The sequence below is a fragment of the Dasypus novemcinctus genome, chromosome 9 (genome assembly GCF_030445035.2).
Source record: "Dasypus novemcinctus isolate mDasNov1 chromosome 9, mDasNov1.1.hap2, whole genome shotgun sequence".
In the NCBI taxonomy this organism is placed as follows: domain Eukaryota; kingdom Metazoa; phylum Chordata; class Mammalia; order Cingulata; family Dasypodidae; genus Dasypus; species Dasypus novemcinctus.
The window spans coordinates 66,453,298-66,475,592 of NC_080681.1; the positions used below are offsets into that span (position 1 = coordinate 66,453,298).

Below are 22,295 nucleotides of genomic sequence, written 5' to 3' on the forward strand. Positions count from 1 at the left end.
TAAAATTACCATTATCATGAAGGTAGGGACAAAATTAAAAAGTACTACAGAACCTAGTATAAGATAATAGATACTGTAAGAAATATTTTTAAAAAAAATTTTTTTAGGAGGATTGACCTTGTACATGGGAAGCAGGATCTTGACTACTGAGCTACACCCGTTCCGTGTAAAAATACCTTAAAAGTACAATAGAGAGAAGCAGATGTGGCTTAACCATTTGGGCACCTGCCTACCACATGGGAGGTCCTGGGTTTAGGTCCTGGTGCCTCCTAAAGAAGACAAGCAGATGCCACACCCACCCCAATGAGTAAGCCATCGCACCGCTGCAATGCAGTGAGCGGATGCCACAAGCCAGCAGACACTGCCCACAGAAAGCTCAGGTCATTGGGCATTTGTCTCCCTTGTGGGAGGTCCTGGGTTGCTCACCTGGAGAAGGTGAGCAAACAATGAGCAGATAGACAAGACAACCATTTGGGGGAGGGGAGAGATAAATTTTTAAAATAATAATAAATAAGTCTTTTTTAAAAAGTACTATAGAACACTTTGGAAATAATATAGAAATATTTTAACAGATCATTATGTTAAACAGATGATTTTGACTAAAGTCCTTACATATATAAGAGGACCTTACATAAAATAACAACACAGTTTTTTAGAAATCCATGAAGAAGTTCAGATTCTGCTGTGGATACATAAAACCTGGCCTGCTAAATTCTGTAAAGACTTGTTGTAAGAACTATGAGAATAAGATTTGGTAAAACAGAACAGCCACCTAGATTCTATAGATAAAACCATCCATGAAATGACTCATTCCAGTAGTGACAAATTGGCCATAATATTAAATACTGAGGAAAAACATTTCTATGGTAATAAAGGATATGGCCAGTTCATGCTTTATGTCTACATAACCTGAAAAATTGTAAAGGTTGGCTATGGACTGAGACCTTGCTCTAAAAAACCCTATGAGCATTTCCAAATTGATTTAATACATTTGCCTCCCTCAATGGTTTATGAATTTGCACTAATAACAAGTACATTTAGTTTCAGGATGGATTAAAACATTTCCCTGTTGAAAAGCCAAAACCATCACAATGGTCTAGGACATTCTAACTTGTTGATCCACTGAGAGAGGATACATTTTAACTGGAACCATTATTCATGAATTTGGATTACGTAAGGCTTTGCTCCTTACTGAAAAACATTTTTGTCTTTATCCCTCCTAAACCTTTGGAAAAATGAAAAGGGCCTTAACAGAATTGGAAAGGTACCTTTAGAGATCTTAAAATGATATTCTCCAGGGAGTCTCGAAATGCAGGATGCAGACAGTCCACAGAAATGACTGCTACTAACCCAAGAGCCTTGGAACAAACACAACCATGTGAAGTAGACAGAGTCTTCCCGAGACCACTGGAACAAGATTCTTCTAAATCTATCTTACATGCTTCTCTGCATACTCCCGTATATTCATAGCTTTCTTCTGTATTGGCTTAGGGGTATATACTTCTGACTTGGCTTATCATTACAATTTATTAGTAATAATGAAGTGCCTAATATTGGCTTTAAGGAAAATGTCCTTGTACTAGGAGAAATGCAAAATGCTTGTCACAACACCCAGAACAAAAGACCTACAGTTCCATTAAGGATGATTTTATCTCTTGTGCAGCTTCTATCAGATCTCTACAAATTATACCTCTTCTTCAAAAAGTATCAACAACAGTGGTTAAGTGAATCTTTGATGGTCTCTCCTATAGCTTTAGCTGAATGAAAACCAAATGAGGATACACAGAATAGAAAAGTTCCAACAAATTTACAAAAGACTGATTATTCTGATGTCATGATAACAAGTAGCCACCAGAACTAGTTTTAAATCTGTCCAATCGATCGGTAACAATTCACCTCAATGAACACACTTTTGTAAACCAAGCAGTGAGTGCCTCACTCCCTGAAAGTCAGGCAATCAAGGGCTGAGGAGAGGAAGCAGGCTGAGGTATGGTTAACCTCTGTGGCCAGCCCGGGGCAGCTGTAAGGCGCCACAGCTGCCCGGGAGGGGTGGCGGGAATGGGTGACTACGCCCTCCGCCTGGTACGGGTGACTCCGCCCTCACATTGCCCCGGGCTACGCCCCCTCGCCGGCCCACCTCTGCCCCATCTCCACCCACTAGTCTGCAGCGCTGCATCTCCTGGCCATATAAGGGTATTCTGCCCGTGCTCACCAATCCGCTCTCACCCCATGCTAGCCCCACCCCCGTTCCCTCGGGCTTATATTGCCAAGCACTTCCTCATTAAATCAGACCTGCGCCATCAGCCTCGGCTCCGTGTGGGTTGTTCCCCCCATCGTTACTTGCCTGCGGCCCCTCTGCGGACTCCTCACCCAGCGAGCCGCAACCTCAAAGGGCAGACTCACTTTAATAGTGTACTTCTGAGAGCCAACCAAACAAGTATCATTCAAATAACCATGCTTTCCCAGATGCTGTAAAATCATTTTGCCTCTAAAACTCAGGCAATACCTAAAGTCCATTTTTCCTGTAAACCACATTAAAAATGAGCATTCTGCTCTGCTTGAAGGAATGATCTGACCAGCATAGCTCTCTCTTACTTTAGTAAGCAATAAATTCAGCTGTGTCTTTTTATTGTAATTTTTGATTGGTGGTTTTATCATCCTTTGACAAACACTTTTCACTGTTAATATTTTTTTACCCTTTTGAATTCTAAATGATGTGGCTATATTAATTAATATATTGACTATTACCTCTTCAATAAATGTCAAAAATTTAAATTAAACAATTAAATTTTTGCCTTAGATAGCCTTTTGCTTATGGTTTCGAAGGTCAACAATACCAAAATGCCATAAAATGTCTTAAATTGCTCTTAACTAATTTCTCTATTAGGTGGAAGCATGCATAACAGATGACTATTATTCATAGAGTAGATGCTAATTTTACCATGGCTAAAATGTGGAACTCACTGAATGTTAGGTTGAAGTAAAATTGTAAAAATTTTCTGTAATTATTCACCTCCTATTACTAAAAACATAAAAAACATAGAAGGGGAAACGGACTTTGGCCCAGTGGTTAGGGCGTCTGTCTACCACATGGGAGGTCCGCGGTTCAAGCCCTGAGCCTCCTTGACCCGTGTGGAGCTGGCCCATGCGCAGTGCTGATGCGCGCAAGGAGTGCCCTGCCACACAGGGGTGTCCCCCGCGTAGGGGAGCCCCACGCACAAGGAGTGCACCCATAAGGAGAGCCGCCCAGCGCGAAGGAGGGAGCAGCCTGCCGAGGCATGGTGCCGCCCACACTTCCCGTGCCGCTGACGACAACAGAAGCGGACAAAGAAACAAGACGCAGCAAAAAAAGACACAGAAAAACAGACAATCGGGGGAGGGGAGGGGAATTAAATAAATAAATAAAAAATAAATAAATCTTAAAAAAAAAAAAAAATGTTGAAAAAAAAAAACATAGAAATAAAAACAATAAACAACATAGCAATAAAAAACATAGAAAACTAAAAAAATAGAGTTATGAAGGAGTTTAAATGATGTCAAACTAAGAGTTAAAACTATTTTCAATATATCCAACTGTTATTCTCAAGTTGATTTATTTATTAAAAAGGTCAGTTACTAGTTTAAATTTTAAAGAGTATAAATATGTTTATTGCTATATAATATATGGCCTGTAGCTGAAACTCTTTAAGTTCTATATTTTAAACCTTAAGCAGGAATACAGAAATTCAAAGTAAGGTCTAATTTTTATTACTCCTTTGGTTTATTGCAAGTCTTATTCAACTTCTATACTATCGTGTTAATAATAAGGAGGGTAATGCACACAGAGTGCTTTCTAAGAGCCAGGTACCATTACAAATGTTAAACAAATAATAACCCCAGAAGTATCTTTTGTAAAAAGGACAGAATTCCAAGTTTTCATACAGACTTGTTCCCCTTATACTAAGAGAGCCTTTATTTGTTTAAGACAAAGAGTGACCCTATAGAAGAGACTGAGACTTCAGCAACTCAAATAGGGATCCTCTAACAAAGAGTATAATTTTTTTAATTACCAATTTTTTCCTGTGTATCAAATGTTTAAACACTTCTGCTCTTGAATTACTTAAATATTGGCAGTAACTAAATTTCAAGTGAGTATAGGAACTTATATAAAGTAGGAGAAATATACTGCAGTACCCAGGACTCAATCATATACTGAAGTTCAAGGATTTGAGTGCTCCTTCAAAAATCATGTGTCAGGAAAATGTATATGGGCAAAGTATTATGTTAATAAACCTGCTGGCAAAAATTTTAAATTATTTTACCTCTGTTAACTCCAGAGCTTTATTGTAACCCATCGAATTTAGAGTTACCCAAAGGTCACTAGGATCTCCTTCTCGATCATTGGCTTCCATTAGATTCAGATCCATAAATCCCTGTCTTGTTAGTTCATTCTTCTTTGTATCAAAATTCTCTATTAAAACAACCAAATTTTTCTCTTTAAAATAATTTAAAATTCAAACATTTAATAAAATACATATTAGTAGTAGTAAATGCTTATTTTAAAGGAGGCCTTATGAACCTGTGAGTAGTCTAAAAGTAGAATAAGAACAGCTCAAATTATGCTTGAAAGATAATCTTCTAAACTCCCACAATTCAGCATAGGCACAGACACAGCACACAATTAAGTTTTTTCAAGTTATAAATAGTGTCAATCTATTTCAAAATTAGAGGAAATTTTAATTTTTCTGGCCAAATTCCAACCTGCCTTTTCATTTAGAATATTGATTGATATAAAGTCTTAAAACATTAAAATGGGGAAGCAAATGTGGCTCAAGTGACAAGGCCTCTGCCTACCATAAGGGAGGACTCGGGTTTGATCCCTGGGGCCTCCTGGTGAAAAAGATATAGCATTCCCACGTGGTGAGCTGAGTGCCCACACAGTGAGTCAAGTTCCTGCATGGTGAGCTGAGTGCCTGCGTGGTAAGCCAGTGCCGACGTGGCGAGCTAAGTGCCCATGCAGCAAGCTGAGTGCCCACGTGGTGAGCCAGTGCCCACGCAAGTAAGTCATGCAGCAAGATAATGATGCAACAAAAGAGAGATGAAGGGGAGAGTCAAGGTGAAGCACAGAAGAGACCAGAAACTGAGGTGGTGCAATTGACAGAGAACCTCTCGCCACATCAGAGGTCCCCAGAATTGAATCCTGGTGAATCCTAGAGGAGAAAGACGAGAAGAAAAGACAAAAAAAAGAAACAGAACAAAAGATCACGCAGTGAATGTATACAGACAAGAAAAACAGAAGGGTAGGGGTAGGGGTGGGGCAGGGGGAAAAATATGATGCTATGTTGTTAAAAAAACCCAAAACATTAAAATGCTTCATATATATTTGCTGCCTAAACCCAGCAAAACCTGGCTGAATCTGATGTAAATCCAAAACAGCTACTAAATGGTGCCAAATTTAAGTAGGTTACTGTATGTGTAATTCCTTTAATTTTAACTGCATTGTCCCCTAGTCCCTGAGAGACTCTTAGATAATGGGGAACACTTTGGAGTCTTTGAATTAACCTACATTTTGCCAAGCAAATCTAAGTATGCCCATTTTAACATTATTTTTGAACAAAACTAAATTAATCTAGAAATGGCTAGACCCGTATAACTCCTAATATATCTATAACAGAAAAAAAAACTGCTATTTATTATGAATTCTACTCTTTTGACTGTCAAACAACAAGAAAGATTTTATTTTCCAGCTCCCATCTCTAATATACCCAAGGGAAATGGATACTCTGTTTAAGATAACATCCCTTTTGTATATATTACTATCCTGATGACAGCATTCTACATACGAGTTCTCTCTCCTGACTGTATTCTGGCCTCCAACTCCTTCTTGTTCTATGATCTATAGTTGGCTATAGCTTTCTGGTTTTCTCTTTGGCTTAAATACACAAGTCTCGTCCTCTTCCCAGAACTCTTCTAAGTGACAACTTTGCCTCATCATCATTGGTTTTCTTTACTTATCTTGGTATTTTTGGCTTCCATACTTCCATGGACATACTTTCTTAACTCAAATACAACAAATATTAAAGAATTCTTAAGTTGCATAAACTGCCTAGAAAACTTTTATTAATTTTTTAGGAAAACTCCAGTATATTAGTACTTTGCTGCCCTATTTTGGCCAGTCTGTGGCTCTTGACCACTTTAGTTTCAATGGAATGGTCTAGGACAAACCACACAGAACTTCAAACATCAAAGAGCATAGGCTAAAGATTGAAATTATGATTAATTCATATATTCTTTTCATTTAAGCACTACACCAACTATCAATTTAAGGAAAATAAATGTTTTAAGTTTTCATAACCTATTGTTCTAAATGCTATAGCAATAATCAGAAGAAGTTTAGCATCTTACTTCTTAGGGAGGAAAAGGTAGTATATTGACATGTTAACATATCCATTAAGGGAAAGAAAAATGCTTACCTCTACAGACAGCCCAAGCATCTTCATCACATTTCTCACCACTTGTTCTCAATTCAAAAAAATTATATTCTTCAAGGCTAAGAAGACCATTTCCATCTAAATCAATTACTTCAAATATATCTAATAAAGTTGACCTACAATTACAAAGATGTCAAATTATTTCTTGTGTCTAAGGTACAAGACTAAAGGTTTCTATGAGAATGATTTCCAAAAGGAAGCAATATCAAAGACAAATTTTATTAACTATAAAGTTAATGTCTGCAAATGCTTTTTTTTTTTTTGGTTCAGTCTAGTTTTACATGAGATAAAGCAGCTTTTAATGCAATCATAATATTTCATAATATTTCATAGGAACACAATAACTAGTAAGTCCCTTCTTTTGCCCTTCTTCAGTCCACTTTCTTCTTCCTCTCTACCTGTGACTAAATCTAAATGTATTAATCTAGGAGAACTACTTAAGATTTTGGATTTCATTTTTCTTTTTTAGAGTTCTCTAAATTGCTAGTGCAACCAGCAGGATCACTCGAAGGTAGTGTCTAGTGGGGGAGAAATTAGTAGATGTGTGACTAAAGTGGACTTGCCAGATGTGTAGAATTCAGAAATGAGTAAGAAATTCAGGCCCATGAATGGAAGGTCACTTTCAGATGTCTAGTAAATGAATCAACCTGGTGGTAGAAGTTGACTTAAAGGAAGAAGGAAAGACAGGTTCCTGATAATATATCCAGTTTAGATGTTATAGTTCTAACCTTAATAAACAAACCATACCTAAATTCCTTTGTAAGAAATAATTCCCCTTTTTCATCTCTGTATACAAGCTGGGCTTCTTCTGTTATTGGTTTTACTTCTTTCTTTAGTCTACAGCCAGTTGTGGAAGGAATTAACCAGTAAATTCCAGGTCCTAGTTCACCACTCCACCCAAACACCTTTTCTCAAAATAAAATAAACAAATAAAAAACCGTGAGTCTTAGCGACTCAATCTTTCATCTGAAAGAGAAGCATTAGAAATATTTTATCCATTGTCAGCAATTCTATTTTAGTTCTATCAATATTTTACAAGTCTTAAATTCTTATTGATGAAGTTATTTACATATTTTTAAAACACATGCCTAATACTAAAAGAGGTATGAAGCTAAATATCCTCTAATTCTTCCTCAACACTGTTCCAAAATGTTTGTGAAGCAAAATCCTCTTCAATGAGAAGTAAAGAGAGAGATTTTAGGATGATTCTGATGCAAATATTGAGCTCCTTTAAAAAAGTAATTTTCCAGGTAGCAGTGCCCTAATTGATTCATATATAAATAATCTGTAAATCAGATTTCAATCACACAAAATAAAAATTCAGTGTATTTTAAAAGACTTCACTGTTTGTATGAGTTAACCATATTTGTAAGAGCCCAATTTTGTGGACAAAAGCACTGGAACTTCACTGTTATTTATGTAATATGGATCATAAAACAAGATGACATAATTCCAGATATACCTAGCTTATAAATTGTTTTCTATCAAATGTTGGATATATACAATGAGTGCTAGGAAATTTATATAAGAAAACATTTTATTCTCCTGCTCTATAAAAGAAAGCAAAATGGTATCTGTCCATGGACCTGCTTGGAGCTTTCTGGAGCAAAAGACTTTGTATAAAACCTAGGGGCTGTCTCTGCCAAACATATTAAATCTAAGCATTTCCTAGTAGTGTACAATAACAACTAAGCAAACATGTATTTTTCCTTCAGCTTGGAATAACCTGAGGGAATCCTGTCTAGTATGGCATCTAAAAATTCCTTTTAAAATGCAGGTACAGGAAAACAGATGTGGCTCAACCAATTGGGCTCCTGTCTACCATGTAGGAGGTCCAGGGTTCGATTCCCAGGGACTCCTGGTGAGGGTGAAACTGGCCCATGCAGCGAGTTGGCCCATGTGGGAATGTTACCCCACGCAGGAGTGCCGCCCTGCGTGGGAATGCTGCCCAGTGTGGGAAAGCTGCCCCGCGCAGGAGTGCCGACTGATGCAGAGGACTGTACGGCAAGATGACACAACAAGAGACACAGAGGAGAGAAAATAAGAAGATGTAGTGGAACAGGAAGTTGAGGTGGTGCAAGAGAGTAATTGCCTCTCTCCCATTCCAGAATGTCCCAGGATCGGTTCCCGGAGCCACCTAATGAGAATACAAGCAGACACAGAAGAACACACAGCAAATGGACACAGAGAGCAGACAACAAGGGGAATGGAGTGGGGGGAGGGGGAATAAGTAAAATAAAATCTTAAAAAAAAAATGCAGGTACATTTTAGGTCATCCTGGGTACTCATATACAAAATAAAGTTGCTCCTCTGAATTCTGTATTTGCCCTGCTAAATCAGAGAAACCACATCCTAAAGTTACCATGTCCTATTTTTTTAAAAAAAGATTTCTCTCCCCTGCCCCCCCATTGTCTGCTCTCTGTGTTCATTTGCTGTGTGTTCTTCTGTGTCTGCTTGCATTGTCTGGCAGAACTGGGAAACTGTGTCTCTTTTTTGTTGCATCATCTTGCTGCGTCAGCTCTCTGTGTGTGTGGCACCACTCCTGGGAGGGCTGCACTTTTTTCACATGGGGTGGCTCTCCTTGCAGGGTGCACTCCTTGTGCATGGGGCACTCCTATGCAGGGGTGTCCCTGTGTGGAATGGCATTCCTTGCATGCAGCAGCACTGCATGTGGGCCAGCTTACCACACGGGTCAGGAGGCCCTGGGGATCGAACCCTGGACCCTCCATATGGTAGGCAGAAGCTCTATCAGTTGAGCCACGTCTGCTTCCCCCATGTCCTATTTTGATACAAGAATAAATCCAATACATCTGAAGGTCATTTTGAAGAGTGAGGATCGACCAAATCCACTCTCTAGAAACCATAATCTTTTAGATAGGCCAGATGTAGACTGATACCCAGGAGTGCTTCCTAATATATGTTATCCGATATACTCCCTTATTTCCACATATAATCTGAATTGCCACTGGGATGGCAAATGGAAAGTATTTCATGGGCACAAAACTCTTCTTAAAAAAATAATTGTGAAAATAAAAATAAAAATAAAACCTTTGTAAATATGACATATTACAGAGAAACAGAAGCCTAGATAGTAAAGAAGAGAAATGCATTCAAGCTTTATTACAGCCTTGCTATGGACTAACATTTTTACACATGCAATCTCATAAGAAAGTCATTTTACCCAAAACAAAATGGGAAAAGCTATTGTTTTAGACAATGCTTTATCTTGAACTTAACTTTGTAGTCAGCTCTGGAGAAGAGTTTAGTCAAAACATTAACTTCTGTCATTTTATTTGTTTCTTGCCTATAACTATTCTTGTCTGTAAGGAAGCCTACAATAAAGACTTTTATATAACATTCCATCAGGGAAATGTTTGTCTGTCGTTGGGCCTATATAAAGATTAAATATGATACAACAGTAAGCCCTTGAATAGTATTATTCCTGTTGTGTAGCAGATGTATTTTGTAGTCCTCATAAAATAAATAGCCACATTTATGTATCTACCTCACATATCTGGCCTCTGAGTAAATATATAATTAGAAAAGATCAGAACAACCCCATGGGCAACCTATAAAATCATTTAAAAGCAGTTCTTCATATCAATCTGTTTTTGAACCCTATATTATGAGTCAAGCCTGAGGATAGTAATCTTGAAGTTTTTCTTTTTGCTGTAGTAGTAAAACTAAGAAAAACATCTAAAGAAACTTTTCTAAAGTCTTGAATTATTTGTATTTAGGGGGGAAAACATCCACTGGCATCAATCATTTTTATTAAGTATAATAAAAAATGTTTACATGTGAGTCATCAGGGCATTTTGTAAAGGAAGTACTAAGAAGTTATAGTAATTTTCTCAATGTCACACATTAATAAAACATATATAATATGTGTAGTGATTAGGTACTGTATATATGTTAATGAGAAAGGAAGACACAAAAGTTTAACAAAATAAAAGATCATAGAAAAAGTATTTACCCCAAATTTGAGTTCATACTCTATTTTAAAATTAAATGTTAGAAAACCACAATATATACTTCTCTATTTCGCAGTTCAGTAAAACACATGAGCTGGAGATTTGCTTGACTCTCGTTTTCCTTAAGAATGTACAAGGCAGTATCAACTGATAACCAAGAGGATGGTTTTCCTATAAACAAAAAAAACCCAAACACCATAAACTAGGGAATCTTTCCTATCTAAAAAATAAGGTAGCAATTTCTTTCCCTCAAGGAATTGCAGCTCCTTCTATAAAGAGATTAAGCCTATTTCCCAGAGTATTTCTCCCTACATTATGGATTTGGACTTGCCTTATCACTTGCTATGAACAACAGAATGTAACAATAGTGACCTTGTGCCAGTCTGAGCATAGACCTTAGGAGGTCCTATTGTGTATCTGCTTTCTTTCTCAGATCCTTGTCATTTCAAAAGAATGAGTTCAGGCTAGAGAATTACGTGAGGCAGAGCCAGGTTATTTCAGCTGAGACCCCCAACACAAAAGAGTCCAGCCAAGATCAGCAAAACCAGCTACCACCTAACCTACAACTGACTATAGATGCATGAGTAAACCCCACGATAAAAAGCCAAACCTGGCTTGGACCAGAACTGTCCATCTGACCCATATACTTGTGAGTGATTAGCTATTTGTATTAAGCTGTTGAATTCTGGGGTAGCGTGTCATAGAGCAATTGATAATTGAAATACCTCTTTCAAAGTCTTTGTTCAAATGTCACCTTCTTAGTAAAGCATACTTTATCCAATTCACTTAAATGGAAACCCACATTCCCTCAGCATTCACAATCCTCCTTACCCTCTTTTTTTCCCATAGCATATATCATCTTCTAACATACCATGTCATTTATTATTTATTATGCTTATTATTTACAGTCTGTTTTCCCCCATTAGAATATACATCTTATAAAGGCATGGATTTTTGCCTTTTTTATTCTGATATATCTGAAACACCTAAAATGATGCTTGGCAAATAATAAGTCCCCAGTAAATATTTGTTATACAAACAAATAAAGGGATATTATCCATAAAAATACAGAGAACTAATAATTATATTGCATTTTCAGAGCTATGTTGATTCTTCCCTTGGAAAAAAGAAAATGGTAATTTTTGTTTAAAAGGATAACTACCAAATGTTGCAAACATCCTACAATATATGGAGTGAAATTTTACAATCTACTATTATGGGGGAAAATCAGAGGTGGTAGAGAAATTCTCTAATAAGGAAATTTTTAATATATATACAATAAAAGAAAAATAAGGATCAGTTTGGAGCAATCAATATCAAAAGGATATCTAGGAAAAGCCCATTTACAGAATTTTCACTGATTAAAAATTACCTAATAATCATTTTAGACACTACAAAATTATTAAATTTTATCTAGCAGTTGTACACAAAAAGAAGACTATCATGAATGTAAAGATTTATAAGGAATATATAAGCCATATGACATAGGGTTTGAAAGTATTCAAAAATAATTGTACTTTCAACATCACTATCACAAGGCAGTAAGAATATGGAAGTGCACAGGAAAATACAATTAAGGTAACCTATGGACTATAGTTAACAGCAATATTGTAATATTCTTACATCAATGTCAAAGAAGTACTGTGTTAATAGCAGGGGGGCATGGAAAAAATATATCAAATGTATGCTATCAAACATAGTGATAACAGTCTGATGATGTTATTTCATAATCTGCAACAAATGTTTCACAACAGTGTAATGTGTTGGTAGAGGAGTGTTGAATGAATTCTGCATACGTACAAAATTATTTCACAAATTCACAACTTCTGTAATTAAAAAAATATATATATATATATATAAACACTTGTACTTTTATATTGCCCAAAATTATGTTCCTATAGAACTTCATTTAAATATATTAATTAAAAAAATAAATGTAAAAAGTTCAGGATTAAACAGCAAATAAAGTTATTTCTAATTATAAGGAGACCAGGTAACATTTTGTTCTTGCTTTAAAATAAATTAAAATAAAGTGTTTTAAACATACACAAAGGTATTTATTTTCTTTTCATAATGTTCTACACAGTCAATATATAAACTAATACTTTAATTTTTAAAAAATGTAACCATATGTTTCTTACTTAAGTAGATTATTTACTTCATTAACCAGGACTATCAAATACTATATTTTCAAACAGAACACAAACTGACATTTAAAAAGATAAACAGAAAATTTAAACTTGCCTTCGACTTGACTCAGGTTTAATGGCTTAATTGTTACATAAACTATAGACCTCTGAGCTATCTGCATTCTGTATTGATGACTAATGATTTCACCATCCTCTTCCAAAAAGAAACAACCCTTTGTTTGTGTTTGCTGCCACTCCTGAGATGGAGGGGAGAAAAATTAAACAGCATTTATTACAAGTTTCTAGCATGCATAGCAATGAGGTAAAACCTGCTAGGATCTAAACGAAATGTTAATCATTTCTTTATTTTGCAACATTTAGGAGGTAAAAGAATAGAATCAAACAATTTAATTATAATTGATAGTAATATATGGTTAGAATAAAAAAAATGCATTATGTATTTGAAAATTTCTATAACTCCAATTACTAAAATAGTGCCTGACACATTGTAGGTGCTCAGTAAATAGTTGTCTCACTGATGCTGTGAGGACATCAATAAAAACTGAGTGGAGGGAAGTGGACTTGGCCCAATGGATAGGGCATCCACTTACCACATGGGAGGTCCGCAGTTCAAACCCAGGGCCTCCTTGACCCATGTGGAGCTGGCCCATGTGCAGTGCTGATGCACGCAAGGAGTGCCATGACACGCCAGGGGTGTCCCCCACGTAGGCGAGCCCCACGCGCAAGAAGTGCACCCCATAAGGAGAGCCGCCCAGCATGAAAGAAAGTGCAGCCTGCCCAAGAATGGCACTGCACACACGGAGAGCTGACGCAACAAGATGACTCAACAAAAAGAAACACAGTTTCCCGGTGCTGCTGATAAGGATAGGAGCGGTCACAGAAGAGCACACAGCTAATGGACACAGAGAGCAGACAAGTCGGGTGGGGAGAGATAAATAAAAAAATAAATCTTTAAAAACAACAACAACAAAACTGAGTGGATAATCCATGAACTGTACCCTGAAGGACGGGCAGCAATTAGATAATGAAAGGTTAGGAAAGGGCATAATGGAGGGAAGAAATAAGAAAAACAGTTATTGAGGGCAACTAAAGCCTAGAAGCAAGTAACAAATATGCTGCTGCAATAATTGGGGTGAGATTAGTGCTTGGAACATTATAAGAATGGAGAGGTAATAAGGACTGCTAAAACTAATATATCAAAAGAAAAGCAATAGGACTTTGTGTTTTAAAGATAAAATATATGGGGAAACGGACTTTGGCCCAGTGGTTGGGGCGTCCGTCTACCATATGGGAGGTCCGCGGTTCAAACCCCGGGCCTCCTTGACCCGTGTGGAGCTGGCCGTGCGCAGTGCTGATGCGCGCAAGGAGTGCCCTGCCACGCAGGGGTGTCCCCCGCGTGGGGGAGCCCCACGCGCAGGGAGTGCGCCCGTGAGGAGAGCCGCCTAGCGTGAAAGGAGAGTGCAGCCTGCCCAGGAATGGCACCGCCCACACTTCCCGTGCCACTGATGACAACAGAAGCGGACAAAGAAACAAGACGCAGCAAATAGACACCAAGAACAGACAACCAGGGGAGGGGGGGAAATTAAATAAATAAATAAATCTTAAAAAAAAAAAAAAAGATAAAATATATGACAACCAAAATAACTGTTTCAAGTCAAGTTGACTGGGAGAACACTGGACAAAAAAAAATACACGGTTACAGAAAAATGCTGATGAATACAAAATTTCAGGTTTGAGAAAGTTCTTTCTTTAAGATTGGCTCCACCATCTCTCGGTCTAGTCAAATACATTTTCCCAGTAGAAATTAGTATGTTCTGCTGGATCTCAGGATCAGAATTCAGGAAAACTTGAAGATGGCATCTTGGGCAAAAAGGAAATGATTTTTCAAATTAAAGTTATGAGAAATTTTGCCATTACCACAGATGTGGGCAAAAATGCTTTTCATTCATTAGTATGCTTGCCTACCTGTAACTTAAGATATATTTAGGTTCTACTCCTAATGACTTCCAAAAATAGAATATTAATAAGGCTTTGAAGTAGTGACTCTATGATGGATGATTATGAAAAATTAAATGTAAGAATATTTAGATAATAAGTTCAAGGTTCTAATAATATTAAGATAACTACTGAAAAGGTAGGCATTAACTGTATCCCAATAACATAAAAAATATTAATCCATTATTGAAAGATTTACTATGGCACTGAAAAGGCAAGGTCAAACATAATTTATTGAGATTGATTTTGCACTCACTTTTTTAAAAAGCTAAATTATCTTAACATGTGTGAACACATCATTTTTCTATTATATAATTATTTTCACTTTTATATTATTTTCATAACATCAAAATTTATTTAAAATTAGAAATTAAAAATAGTAAAAATTCCTATAATTCTACCACCTGAGTTTGATTTTTATGTAATCCTTTCTAATACTAGACTTATATAGAAACTTATTTTTAACATTTTAATTAACACCATTTTGTTTTTTTTCAAATGTTCTATCAAAAACCTTTTTCGATATAAATTCTTTCAATTTAACTGGTTCTACGATTATCCATAATTTATTTAACAACCGTAATTTAACTATTCCCAAAATATACATTTAAGTCATTTCGGATTTCTCACCACTATAGATAATGCTAAGATGAATACTATCTTGTCTAAAAATTTTTCTTCTGGTGAATTGTGTTCTTGAGGAACTTCTACGCAAAAAAGTGTGAATATTTTTAAGACTACTAATAAATTAGTTTGTAAAGCAGTTATGTCATTTTACAATATCACCAATGGTGCATGACTATAAAATTTTACCATTACTATTATTTGGTCAGTACTATGTTATCAGTTTTTCAGTTTGGGTATATAGGGAGGTAATTTCTTGAGCAAGGTTATAGGTACATAAAGCATTCATTATAGTATTCACTATTTTTTTGTAGGCCTGAGTATTTCATAATTTTAAAAAGGCATAATAACTTTGCATTAATTTGAATTTCTCTGACTAGCAAGGTGGAATATTTCCCCATTTGTTTATTATTCGTATTTCTTTTTGTGTGAACAGCCTACTCATCTCCTATTTTCACAGCTTATTGTATACTTGGCATTTTTCTTACATGTTTTAATACTTTCTTTGACTCTTTTAGATATTAATCAAGCTCTGTAAACCTTAATTTATTTTCTCTATTACCTCTTGGAGCAGTTTGATATAATTGATGAACTCCAAAAAGAAATATTAGATTATGCTTGTAATCTGATCTGTACCTGGGCATGATTGAGTTATGATTCGGCCAAGAGGATGGGTGGGGACTCACAGATAAAAGGCATGGCAAAGAACAGAGTTGAGGGCTTTTAATGTTGGAGTTTTGATTTTGGGGTTTGATGCTGAAGACTTAAACTGTAGCCCTGGGAAGTCAGCACGCAGAGGAAAGAGAAGCCAGCCCCAGGAAGGAAGGAACCTTGAAGCCAGAGTAAAGCAAGCCCCAGGAACATAGGAACCCAAGAAGCCAGAAGACTCGCAGACATCGGCAGCCGTCTTGCTCCAAACAGACTTTGGTGAGGGAAGTAACTTATGCTTTATGGCCTGGTATATATAAGCTCCTACCCCAAATAAATACCCTTTATAAAAACCAACCAATTTCTGGTAGTTTGCATCAGTACCCCTTTGGCTGACTATATACCTCTTATTTTAGTTTTCGCTAATTTTCAACTCATTTAAATTTTCTATTTTTATACTCATCTTTTCTTTCGAGATTTCTTCTTAAATGAAAGTTAAGGTTTTATATATAGTAAGATTTTACCATTATCAAACTATTATACTAGCTTTTCTCAGTTACTAATCAGATGCATTGTCACACCTTTGGGGTATAAAAGATATGTGTATTTTTAATTATGAGAAATTAAGTGTGACCACAAATTACTGGAATTTATTTTAATAAGCCATATTGCCTATGACAGAGATAAGTCATTATATATGATATTGCAACACCACCCTTAAGAGGCAAGATGGGGTAGATATAAATTAGCCATTTTAATAAACAGAGAAATTGAGGTGCCCAGAGGTTTATATGGGTGCAGAATCTTACAACAAAGAGTTTATAGAAGTATTAGGTCTAGAGTTCAAGACTTGGGGATCAATGCTTTTACTATTAGACCTTGTCTTTCCAAAAGAAAATATACTCAGGGACCAAATTTAAAAATTTTATTAAGTCTGTTGTATAAACTCAAACTTCGGCTTAAGCCAAAAGTTCAAGTACAACTATTAATGATGGCTAAAAGTATGCACTGAATTTCATTTAGCTTCAGTGTATATCTTGTGAATGAAAACATACAGCAGATACTGATGTTAACTCAGAGTCAATTGGCCTTAACATAATTAACATGACCTTGGATAATGATGACTGACAAGGAGAATAAAGGATAGATATACTCACAATATTTAGACAAGTTACTCTTGAGGTAGCTTGAACAATGATTCTGAAATCAAATGGAAAACATTTAAAATGTTTTCCTGTCAATCAATTCTGATTGTAGCATTCTCAGAATTTCAAATAATACATTTTATGAATATACTTTAAAAATATTTAGCCATCTGGAATGATGACTTACCAGTATAGAATTACAGAATATTAAAGATGGAATGAGTATAAAAGCAATCTAGTTCAGGCTTCACTTTTGATTGATGAGGAAGCGCAGAAAAACAAAGTGATAAGTTTAATGCCTCAATTCTTTTTGATTTCAGAAACAGAACTAGAATCAGGCTTCTTTATTTTCTCTAAAGTGCTACTTCTATTCTACCAACTATACTGTTCTAAGCTCTGTTCCATTTAACATTTAATATCTGCCAAGATGGGAAACGGACTTTGGCCCAGTGGTTAGGGCGTCCATCTACCATATGGGAGGTCCACGGTTCAAACCCCGGGCCTCCTTGACCCGTGTGGAGCTGACCATGCGCAGTGCTGATGCGCGCAAGGAGTGCCGTGCCACGCAAGGGTGTCCCCCGCGTGGGAGAGCCCCATGCGCAAGGAGTGCGGCGCAGTGCTGATGCGCGCAAGGAGTGCCGTGCCACGCAAGGGTGTCCCCCGCGTGGGGGAGCCCCACGCGCAAGGAGTGCGCCCGTGAGGAAAGCCGCCCAGCGTGAAAAGAAGGTGCAGCCTGCCCAGGAATGGCGCTGCCCACACTTCCTGTGCGGCTGATGACAACAGAAGCGGACAAAGAAACAAGACGCAGCAAATAGACACCAAGAACAAGACAACCAGGGGAGGGGGGGAAATTAAATAAATAAATAAAAAATAAATCTTAAAAAAAAAAAAAAAATCTGCCAAGATCTTTTAAAAAAGTTAGCTCTTAAAAGAAATCATGTTTATTATATTATAATAAGGTATTATAAAGCATCATTATTCTGCATTATTCATATATTGAAGTATTAAGACAAAATTAATTATTTTGTTGTGTTACTAAAAAATATAGATTTAAGCAGCTGGAAAATGTCTTAAATTTGTATTGTAATCATGGGTGTAGCTGTTACCTAGTTTAAAAAAAGTATTTAAATGAAACTATAAGAAAATAATGTACTTTGCCTGGTACAATGGAAGTGAACATAATTTGTGGTGTTTGAAGACTCAGAAATGGAAGGGATTTTTCCATATGCTGGTGGTTTTTTTTTTTTTTTTTTCCTGGAACTGAGAACCTCAAACCCTAGTTTTCCCATCGTATTTATTGGGAAACTCCTAAGCAGCTGTTTGCTATCTGAATTGCAACATCATTTACAATAACAGGGAACAACTGCAACATCTAACAACTGCAATATTTAACAGGTGTAACATTTACAATAACAAACAGGTGAGCCAGTTTCCCACAACATTTCCCTTTCTGTTTTTGCAAAGTCTACACAAATGACGTTTCACTGATTAACAAAGTTTCAACAACAAACAATAAGACTTCCAACTAGCAGAATAGACTTTCATTTTTCAAGGGCTTAAAATTTCCAACTGGCAAGGCTATATAAGCCAGTACTCATTATTAATGCTGGCCATGTCTAATTTACAGGCTAAATTAATACACACTGTTACCCAGCTAAACAGTATTTAATAATTTGATAGACTAGCAGGGATCTTACAGCTTGTCCCAATTGTTTGCCTCTTTCAGGCCCTTAAAATACCATTGTCTTTGATGTTTCTCAGTAGGGTCACTGCCACTTCTATGCAGCCAGATTCATTGCCATTAGGCCAGAGCAGAAAGCCTTGAACTCCAAAAATCCATTGCTGACCTTTTCACACAGGTTTTGCACTTTTTGTATTCAAACAGACTTATTTTACTTTTACAAAACATATTAGCTCACTGAATGCTACTACAATACTTTTATAGCTGGTATATGCATACTAGTTCTGTCCCACATATCTCCATATTAACTATTTTAACACAGTGCCACGGGCTGACAGGCAGTGTCTTTATAAGATTTAGCTGGACAGTGAGTTAAACAAACATTTTTATTAGTGTTTTTACCTAAGTTCCAATTTTAGAAAATAATGCTACAGGTAGAAGGGAACTTCTAAGTTTCTTTCCACACAGCCAATTTGCATACTACAATAGTATACATGGGTTAAAAAAGGCTGGAAAGAAGTAGAATAACAGATATTATGAAATAGAAGTAAGACAAATGTCCTATTATTTATATTAACCAATCTTCAACATAATAATTAGGCTATTTTGAATACCAAATAATATTACTAGAATTGGTAACTCTACTGTTTAAAAGGTAGCATTTAATTTCTTACAATCTATCAGATTTATTAAACATACTGTGCTTATTCACCCTAAAATTTCTTTTAAAAGAAACAGACTTTCAATCACACAAAGCTTCTTTCTAGGACCTAAACTAAAATGTTACAATTATAAAAAGGAAGTACTGACAAACTGGCTGGTTCATTCCAATAAATCAATTTGAGAGAATTATAGATTAAATAGAATGAGTAATATGAGCAAAATGGAAGAAGGCTGAGGTTTTAAAATTTTTAGAATGACAGAGTAAGAAATTCCATGTATAATTTTTGACAGTATAAAGTAGACATTATAGTATCTTGTAATACTTATATAGGGCATGAGGTGGTGCTATATTCTACCAATTCAGGTAAATTCATGTAAACTGAAACAGCTAATAGCTTCGTTTACTTGTCATACACAAATTTTATTTATTTTCATTCATAATAAATAAGGAGATGCTGAAAAACACAAATTATAAATTAAGTAAAATGGAAAATTCTATTAAAACACTTAAATATCAGTAAACTTATATTTTTCTTAGAACACTAGTAAATATGATTTGTTTTGACATGAATTCTGTACTATCACTAAAATTTTAGGCTAAGTAAAATTATTAAGCAGTATATCAGTTATAGATTTAGTCAGAGGAGGAACTTATATGAAATCATTATATCACTGTATTCTTTTTTTATAGATATATGTCACAAACTAAAATTAAAAAGCTATTTGCCTTTCTCTATGTTGGCTGAGATGAGCAGATAAAGAGCAGCTATTAAACTTTATGTTATTACAGAATTATAAACTGTACATATCTAAAAGTAGAAGGTTAAGTAGATGACTTAAAAAGGGAAAAATTAATACAGATTGTCACCTAACTTTTATTTGGATTCTTTAGGAAAATTAACAGGAACTTAATACCATAAACCATTTCATGTTAAAAATATTTATATTTTTATTGCTATATATATATATAAGCCTAGTTATCATAGCATGTCATAAGCATATATCATATGCAACACAAAAAATGTATATAGACATATTCTAATTAGGAGTCTGTATATAGAAAGTATTGCATATAGAGTTTACTACTCATGGTTGGAGCTTACTCTAATTATAGTCATGCCTGGCTTTAGCAAGAAAGGTGAAGTTACTCCCCACAAAGGAAAATTCTTGACATCCCCTGCACATTACAGAACATAACCAAGCAGATAGAAGGATTAAAAAAAAATAGTGCTACAGTACACCTAAGTATGGTTTATAGAATGTAATACATGTGTAACCTCTCTAGGGGTCTTATTTTCTTCCTATAATTCATGTCCTTTAACAACTGATTGGATTTATGGTTTAAAATATGTTTTGTGTTTAACCTATTACAATTTTTTAATTTCTAAAAAGTCTCTTCTTCTCTGTCCCAATTCCATACTTTTCTGCTCTACACAAAATTGAGGTGCTCAAACATGTTTAAATAAATAAAAAGTATTTGAAGTAAATTAATTTAATGACTCTTTTTAGTAATTTATTGTTATTTTCAATTGAAATAAATTATATAATAACTATATTTATAACCAAGTTTCTCTCAAAGCATAGCTATTATTATCAATTTAAAAAAATAACTTCAAAGTAAAATGCAAAGAACTGACACCTGCTGAATAATTAAAGAATCACAAATTTTTAAATCACTTGAACTCCTCTAAGAAATACCAGATGGTAAGCAACAGTGTGCCATATTCAGACCGGAAATAGGATGTGGAAGGTCAGGTAAGAAATACAGGGCTATCTAAAATTTACAAAAGCAACTAAATTTTATATAAAAGTCATAGAATTAATAAGTTGACAGTAGGCCTTCTTTTAACCATTCAATTCCCTTAGAACTTTTTACCTAATTCCTAATCATCAGTGGCACCATTTCTTACTTTTGAGGTCTTTGGTGTAAAAGTTAAATTGCTTCCTCTTACACAATCATTATGACCTACAGCCTAATTCTGGTACTGTCTATCAGATCTGTCCCATCCTACTAGGTACTAACCAAGGCCAACCTGTCATCACTTTATAGATGGATAACTCCATTGGCCTCTCAGAAAGGCCCCTTATTTAAGTTCTCCATTACACAGTACAATAGTAAATTAATTTTCCTCAAACTATGCTTTTATCATGTCATTCCCAAATTAAAGATCTTCAGTTATTTCTGTAATAATATTAATAACACTATTATTTAATAAAGTGAATGCTGTGTCCCTAGCACTGTGCTAAATACTTTACATATTTTTTTCTGAATTAAATTTTAAAAAAACACACATTATATAACTATTCCCAAATTATAGATAAGGAAACTGAGATTCAGAAGGCTGCCATTTAACTTTTCCAAGTCATGTAGTTTTTAAGTGACAAAGCTAGAATTCAAGCTCAAATCTGTCTTCATCCAAAGCTCTTACTCAGCACCTAGACCAGAACCTGGAACAAAGTAGTCACTGAATAAATATTTATTGAATGAATAAATGAATAAATGAAATACTATGCTATCCCACCTTTGTATACTGTTAATACTGAAAGACTTCACTTTAAAATTCAAGGCCCATAGTTTGCATTAAGCAAAATAGCTGACATATAGATTACCTGCTTAATAAATATTTGTTGAACTAAATTAAAGGAATTGCATTGGCATTAGCCCAATTAACAAGAGTGTGAGAGAGAGAAACAGTCTTATTTAATATAATCCATGCTAATATTTATTTATAACTCTCTTTATACTGGCTAAAATTACGGTTGTTTACTCTTTTGAATTAGGTAAACCATAATTATTTAACTAAGTTAATTTTATTGGCATTCAATTTAGTTGCAAAACACAAAAAGTTTCTACTGATGGAAAATAATATTGTTGGAACACTAAATATTGTGTGTGAACATGTTGGACATGCACACCAAATTGCTTGGGGTGTACAGATTCCTAAACA

The 22,295-nt window shown here is 35.4% G+C and overlaps 1 protein-coding gene across 5 annotated transcripts in view; it reads right to left on the minus strand.

Moving 5' to 3' along the window:
• The window catches only part of EFCAB7 (EF-hand calcium binding domain 7), a 49,917-nt gene that overhangs the window by 17,479 nt on the left and 10,143 nt on the right, over window positions 1-22,295 (minus strand). For all 5 annotated transcript variants that reach the window (XM_004448922.5, XM_004448925.5, XM_004448923.5 and 2 more), the window contains 5 exons: window positions 12,686-12,827; window positions 10,503-10,612; window positions 7,218-7,375; window positions 6,453-6,586; window positions 4,302-4,450 (listed from right to left, as the gene is read on the minus strand). In XM_004448922.5, the coding sequence (XP_004448979.1) occupies window positions 4,302-4,450; window positions 6,453-6,586; window positions 7,218-7,375; window positions 10,503-10,612; window positions 12,686-12,827 (693 nt within the window). The remainder of the gene's footprint in view (window positions 1-4,301; window positions 4,451-6,452; window positions 6,587-7,217; window positions 7,376-10,502; window positions 10,613-12,685; window positions 12,828-22,295) is intronic.